General features: G+C 26.1%; 2 protein-coding genes across 2 annotated transcripts in view; both read left to right on the top strand.

Annotated features, from left to right (window-relative positions):
* LOC126906965 (uncharacterized) overlaps positions 1-6,310 on the top strand; it is a 26,308-nt gene extending 19,998 nt beyond the window's left edge. Inside the window, exon 11 of the mRNA XM_050687935.1 lies at positions 5,561-6,310. Coding sequence (XP_050543892.1) covers positions 5,561-6,295 — 735 coding nt within the window. The 3' untranslated portion in view covers positions 6,296-6,310. The remainder of the gene's footprint in view (positions 1-5,560) is intronic.
* LOC126906982 (uncharacterized) overlaps positions 1-7,649 on the top strand; it is a 53,447-nt gene that overhangs the window by 24,510 nt on the left and 21,288 nt on the right. The gene's annotated exons all lie outside the window — the stretch shown is intronic.

Consider the following 7,649-nt stretch of genomic DNA (forward strand, 5'->3'; position numbering starts at 1 on the left):
TCATAAAAATCCAATTAGCTACCTGTATTTACAATCCCATGTGTATTATACATGTATATTAACTCAAAATTTTGAAACTTTAAATGTTTATATCTAATAAGCTAATAAAGTTATATTAAAAATTCAAATGCCATTTACTATTAAATTAAAAACTCAAACATTTTATTAAGTTAAAAATATGTGTTACCATTTTAAAAAACAAAGTTGACACCCTTACCAGACATAAGGGATGAACTTAAAAAGTATTACACAGTTAAAAATTCAAGAATAATGTGTAACTAAAGATAATAAAAAAAAAAATGTTTAAATTATTGAGTGGGTTATGATAAAAAAATCACACTGTATATATTTGTTTTGAGCCGAATGCGGACTGCGACGGCGTTTGTCAGTAAAATTATCATGATAAGTTACTGTGATTTCTTTATGCGCTTGCGAGATAGTCAGCTGTGTACTACTTCAGACCGGTTAATGGACGGCATTTGTGTGCACATTCACCCCGCTCCTTTCCTATCTTGAACGTCATTTGCACTGCTCACCGCATACATCGTCGCCTTATGATTTAACTTGTCTTAGTAATTTCCGGCACTGGGTATTAAGTTTTTTTTTTGACCCCTACTCCAAAGGCTAGCCGTGTTGTCGCCAACGGACCGCCGGGTCAAACGTCGGACGGGTTGTCGGAAATAAGCCATCATCGGAACTGGTCGTCGCTAATTTTCGTCCGTAGCGGTCGTAATTTTTGTTGTGTGCGTTACAACTGTTTTTTTTATATATATACATTTTTTTTTTACGTGAGTGTCCGCTATTCGTTTATTATGTAGTTTTTTTTTATTGGCGTCGACTGAACCTACCTCCAGTTTCTTTAGCCCTTCGGGGCTGGTAATGTATATTTAGTATTTAATGTTTTGAGCCAGATTATATTTTTTGTGCGCCGTGCCATAAGCACGCGTGGCGAATTTTTTTGTATTCTTTATAGTTTTTTTTGTGTAGGTGCCCCTATATTTTTTTTATTTAGGTCCCGCAACATCACAGGCGTTTACAAGACCACCTGTCATGTTATATCCATATTTTTTTGTGATTTTTTTTATAGGTTTTATATTACATTTTATGGGTGATATGTATATATTATTGGTACAATGTGGTGACGTAGTGCATTTTATTCCGGGGTGTCCCAACGTCTTGCAAGCTAAGTCTAACTGCCTAAAACCAGTCGCTTACTTGGGACGTATACCCGCCGTGCTTAGCGACAATGCCGCGATTAATAGCCGGCGGGTACCCGAAGACGTTCAACGTATTCTCTAATAATAAAAGTGTAGGTGTAACTATTTTTTTTCTGATCTATTTCTTTTTGAAAAAATATTGAGAGTCAACTTTTACCTTTTATGAGATACATATATTTCTTTAATTGTCTATAGATGAAATTTATTTCTGTATACTTTTAATTAAAAAAAATCTATTATTTTGTTTTTTTATTATAATAAACCTTATAATATATTTTTTACTTAATTCATTTGTAATTCAAAAAAGTTGCAGGAAATATTATACCAAAATTAAGGCTAGAATGTTGTCAAATAATAAAATGTGGCTGATAGAATTACCCAAAATGTTTTTTAATAATTTATACTTAAACTCTAGGATTATTAGTTATATAATAATAAATTCTAGTATTTGAGATAATAGCTAATTAGTGAAAATTAGATAATTGAGTAATTAATTGCTCATAAAATAAACAAATTTTCAAAAACAACTATTCAAAACTTTTATTAGCTATAGTTACAGAGGTATACAACAATACTTGAATTACACACATTTATTAAAAAAAAATTCGTTTTAAATTGCTTCAAAAGTTTTAAAATTATGTTATAGTTATAGTGGCCCTACAAATAGAGTTTTAAAAGGCCATAACAGCTCACCATTGACCAAGTAAAATTTTTTCAAAAACGCATATTAAAAATTCCTTAAAAATATTTAAATTAAGTTTATTGAGGGCTATATTTATAAGGTACTTGCAAAATTTAAAATCTATATCTCAAGTCGAAGTCAATTGTAATAAACCAAAAATAAAAATAAAAGAATAAAGAAAAGTAAATAATTTAATAACAAAAATAGTCAAGGATAGTGAATGTGTAAAAGAGATAAAATTATGGGATGGATACTTATCAAATGGTATTGGTATCTCAGAGTTGAAACTATTGAATTAATTATGCTAAATATGCTTTCAAATAATTTCTCATATAGTAGCTGGAAAACCTCGTGTAATTTTTTCTGTGATAGCTAAAATTACTGGGCCAGAATCACAATAATTTACACAATTATAATTTTTTCTATATATTTTCCATTGTGGATTTTTTTGTGTCCATTCTTTAACAAATTTTTTTATTGAAAAGTTAAATTGTCCTTGATATTTATTAGATATATCATAATTAATGATTTTATTATGTTTTAAATTAACTATTGTTAATAACCAATAATCATTTAAATGAAATGGAAATAACAACAATTTTAGTGTTGCTAAATTATCTGTATTTGTATTGTTTGATATTTTGGAATTCATATTGTTACGAAATAAAAATATTGAGTCAAATATTTTAATATCATGGGGTGATCTTGATTGTAGCATTTTCATATAAAAGTTGATTATATTGTGTGAGTAATGCATTTTAATGGTCCAATTGTAATACTAACAAAACTACACAAAATACGTGAATAAATTGAATGAATTTTGATTGAGAAATTGATTGAAGTTTTGAAGGTAAGTGTAAAATATAATTATAATGTTAAAAAAAATTATTTATGATTGTAGTATTATTAGAATTCAAAAAAAAAAAAATCATACAAGCAAAAAAATGTAAGGCTAAGCACTAAATACTAAATTTTAATTATTATAATTATAATTATTTATATAATAAAGGTAAAAATATTAACATATGTTGAAATAACTCTTAAAAGATTTATATGTGTGTGTTTTATACGTAATATTCAAGATAGTACTTATGTGACTATTGAGATATGTTTTTTTTTGTATGTTGTATTTTTATGTGTTTAATTCTGTATTGTACTATAAAGAAAAAAAAAACCCAGCACAGGGGGGTCGCGGCACGGTGGTGACGTGGTATAGATGGATCAAGATATCAAGATATATATAAAAGTGTCAGACTTTCCGGAACACTTTCAAAATTTAAGTTAAAAAAATTAATTTTTTTTAAAAAAGTTGTCATTTTAAATCCCCCGCCTGTGGGCAGGTAAAAAGTCAGATTTATAAAAAAAATATACCAAATGATAGGTAATGACATCATGCATCTACAAAAAAAAGAATTATATTGATTTGGTTATTTTTAAAAAAGTTATGGCAATTTTAAGTAAAAAAAATTGAAAAAATTTCGAAAATTAGCGATTTTTAAATTTGTAATTTTTTTGGAGGTTTCCCCCATTTACGGGGAACGGGGGAATTTTTTTCAATATTTGAGGGTAATGTCTTCGACTAGATACATTTTGTGATCTTTTGACGTATCATTGAAAGAAATCGGTTCGGTGAAAGCTGAGAAAAAGTGGTAAAAGACACAAAAATAAAAAATAAAAAAAAAAAACACATCTTAGTAAAACCATTACCTTCTCAGCTTCGCATCGAAGCTAAAAAGACACAATAAATATTAAAATCGTATGTTAATTTTATTATAACATTTGAATATTCAAGCACATAATTTTATTAAATCTTTAATCACTTAATTAATCGAAAAATAAATAGAATATTGAAAATTTTCTCTTAATATCTTTTAATACTAGGATTTTCTCAATTTACTAAACATACTTTTGATACATTAATGTTTATGAGCATGAAAAACACTCCATGAGTTTAAATTGAAAAAACCATGCAATTAAAGAAATCAAGGATAAAATTATCAATACAAAATTAATTTTTTTATTAATTAAATGGTGAATGATAAAATAAATTTCTATAAAACGTATATATTTTATAATAAACATTATAATATATACTAGGGTTGGAATTTCATTATTTATAAGTTTTGTGTTGTTAATATGTTATTGCAATAATAATTTATATTTATAATCGAAGTTTAAAACTGGTATCAAAAATAAAAGTGTAGTTTTTTTAGTAATCAAGAAATTTTTCATTTTTTATATGAAGGAAAATTATAATTCGAAAATTTGAGATCCCTGCTGAATATTTTTCATTCCAAATATTTTTTTTGTTTTATTACTCCGTAAACCAATTAAAAAATCATATAATACTTCCAAAATTTACACTTATAATAAATTCTTTAAGCGTAACATTAATTATGCTAATGTATAAATTACATTATGTAAAATAGATACTTGAGATTGTTTCTATGAACAGATTAATCAGTTATTGATAGCATACTTTAAAACATTTTATCATGTCGAAATTACTATGATTGGTTTATTAGAATTTATAGAAAACCTAAATGGAACAAATATTTGAAATTTAGAATCGTTTATTTTGTTTTCTAAACATTTTTTCGGATGAAATATTTTTTAAGAAAAAATATTCAATTATACTTATTAACATTCCAGAAAATATAAATTAATTTTATTTATTAATCATTGTTATTTATATTTTTAAGACATTCGAAGAAAAACACATTATTTTAAATTACAATGGAAAAGGTAACATTTTCGAATACAACGGTAAGTATAGAGCATGTTAATCCTTATGTCATCTGTTGAAACATATTAATGTCTAATCATGGCAAAAAAGAAATTCCATGTAACAACACTAAAAATTATTTTTTTTTATAGTCGAAGAAATTAATCAAAAACTAACGACATTTATGTGGGAAATAAACAACAGAATTCAATTCAAAATAATTAAAGTTCAAGTGAGTATATAAATATATCTATGTGTGTACTTAATTTGTAATTTCAAGTAAATACAGGACTCATTACGGAACAGGCAGAAATTTAAAAAAATAAAGTTATGAAATCATTATTATAACAGTATTAAATAAAAAATGCTGACTGTAATAAAAATTATTGTTTTTTTAATTTTAATATTTTTTTTTTGCTTTCTTTTTTTTATTGTAGACTAAAAGCAAAATTTGTACATTTTTCGTTATATTTTGTTATTTTTATTTCAAAAAGTTCTTTATGCACAATGACATTCGAGCATGTAATAATACTATCAATACTACGTAAATATTACTATCAATGAAATTCACTATATGCGCGTTTAAGTGAAACTAAAATTATAATTTATGGATATTACAATTAGATATTTATTTATAATACGCCTACTGCACAGACTGACTATTCGTGTAATTACATTTGTATTTGATGACCACATTAGTCATTTATTCAGAACTAAATTTTCTCTGATTCCACTAGTAGTAGACGGGTACGGGGTTAACAAAATCGATGACATTGTTATTTATATAAAAACTCATAAAGAAATATAATTTAGTTTTTAACATAAATTAAAAGTTTGCAGCCTTAAATGTTTTAAGATATATCCTAAAAAATATGCTATTAAAATGGGAAGGAAATTAAGTATGATTTTATAAAAAATTTAATTTTTTTTTAACAGACCAGTAAACTAGATAATAATACATCTTTAATAAATGATACGGTCTATGCTAAACATACCAGAATACAACTAAGAAATCTTGAGAATTTGTCTTTATGGAAATATGTCAAAGAGGAACTTATTCAATCGAATTCTTCTACACTACCCAATACAGCAATAAACGATTTCATTCTTAATTCAACAATGTACAAGAGTGATATTAAATACACTCTTGAAAAATCAAGAAGAATCATGTGTGATCGAACTTTTAAGTATGCGATTTTGCTAATGGTATATGCCTATGAGGCACTGAGAATTGATTATTGTACAAGACCATATTGGGATCAATTAATATATAAATTAAAAAAATTGAGTGATGCACGGATAAATTTAGATGAGAACAAAAATTTACAATTTGGATTGAAAGATATTAAACATGCAATTAATGAATGTGATGTAATGTGTATTTTTCAAAGATTAGTAAATGATTATGCAACTATTTTCCTAACTCCACAAGAAATGAAAATATTCAAATTTAAAGATAAATATTCATTTAAAAATATTAAAGATGAACAAATTCTATCGCAACATTTATTACATAAAATATTAATAGGATTTCCAAAACATCACTCAAACGACGAGTCATACCAATTTGAACTTATACCACCATATTTATGTGAAATAGAAGAAAAATTACAGCAAATTTTTAAGTTAATTGATGCAGAATTTGAAAATATTTACAAAATAGATTTGTAATATTGGATAACTTTTAGTATGGTAGATATTTATTTTTGAAAAATATTTAAAGTCATTCAATTACACTTGTAATCAATAAATTATCCAACCATTTAAAATTAATAAAAGACAAAAATAATAAATGTTTAGATATAAAATTATTTATACATATGATACTCGTAAGGTATCCCCACTTCATAGTGTACTAAATCAAAAAATACTCCTCCTACTAGTGCTCTTCTTAAAGGAAACCACACAGCAAACTACCGTGGCTGTTCAGTACATAATAACTTACAACGGTCAAATCTCAAATTTAACAATCTTCTTAAAAATATAAAAACTATTGTAAAAAATCAGGAGTTGCGATCGAGTGTTGATTGGACTCACTCAACCCCTCCTAACATCTCAGACAATAAAATCTTTTCTAATCTTACTTAAAAGACCCAAAACCATAGTTTTTCAAGTAAAATTGTTTTTCAAATAAATTCACCAGAAAAATCATCTAGCAACCAAATATCCTCTTTCTTAGTAGAATTCAAACAACTCATTTACCCCTTAATTTAATTACTTACCACTGTAATTAACAAATTAATCCCAAATAATGACAAATAAACGCTAACGGAATGCTAACGGTCTTAAACAAAAATAATCCGAATTTTTAAACTTTCTAATAGATAATCAAATTGATATAGCTCTAGTCACTGAAACACACTTCACAGATAACTCCAAACATTTTTTTCTTGGTTTCAATAATTACAAAACAAACCAAACTTGTTAAAGGATTGAATAGGATTGAGGATGTGATAACTGCTATTCTAGTCATTATTTTTATTCATAATTAAGTCACCGTTGTTACCTGTTTCACACACCCTCTTGTTTCCTGTAGACAACCTTTCCGGCTTCAAGTAAGGTCGTGTGTGAGTAGACAATCCTATTCAAATATACAGTCCACTTATTCCCTATAAAGAGTTTACAGGTGCCGGAGTAAGCGGCATAATATTTGCAGCCCCCGCCATAACATCAAGATAAAATGAATTTTTAGTTAAGACTGTGCAATTTATTATTATATAAAATAAAACAAGTATATATACATAAATAATGATTTTGCATTAAAAATGATTATTTTACGAAAAAATGGGATGTAATATACTTAATAAATCCCACAATATATATATATATATATATTTTATAGAAAATTGCTATAATAATTCGTTTGATTTTTATAGCAAGAAAAATCAAATTCAATAAACAAGTGCGCTGTAATAAGAAGAGTTTACCATCTTATATGATAATTTATAAATACATTTTAGCTTCAATGCGAAGCTGAGAAGGTATTGGTTTTACTAAGATGTGTTTTTTTTTTTTTTTTCGTGTC

The sequence above is a fragment of the Daktulosphaira vitifoliae genome, unplaced genomic scaffold, assembly GCF_025091365.1.
Source record: "Daktulosphaira vitifoliae isolate Bord-2020 unplaced genomic scaffold, ASM2509136v1 Scaffold_5, whole genome shotgun sequence".
In the NCBI taxonomy this organism is placed as follows: domain Eukaryota; kingdom Metazoa; phylum Arthropoda; class Insecta; order Hemiptera; family Phylloxeridae; genus Daktulosphaira; species Daktulosphaira vitifoliae.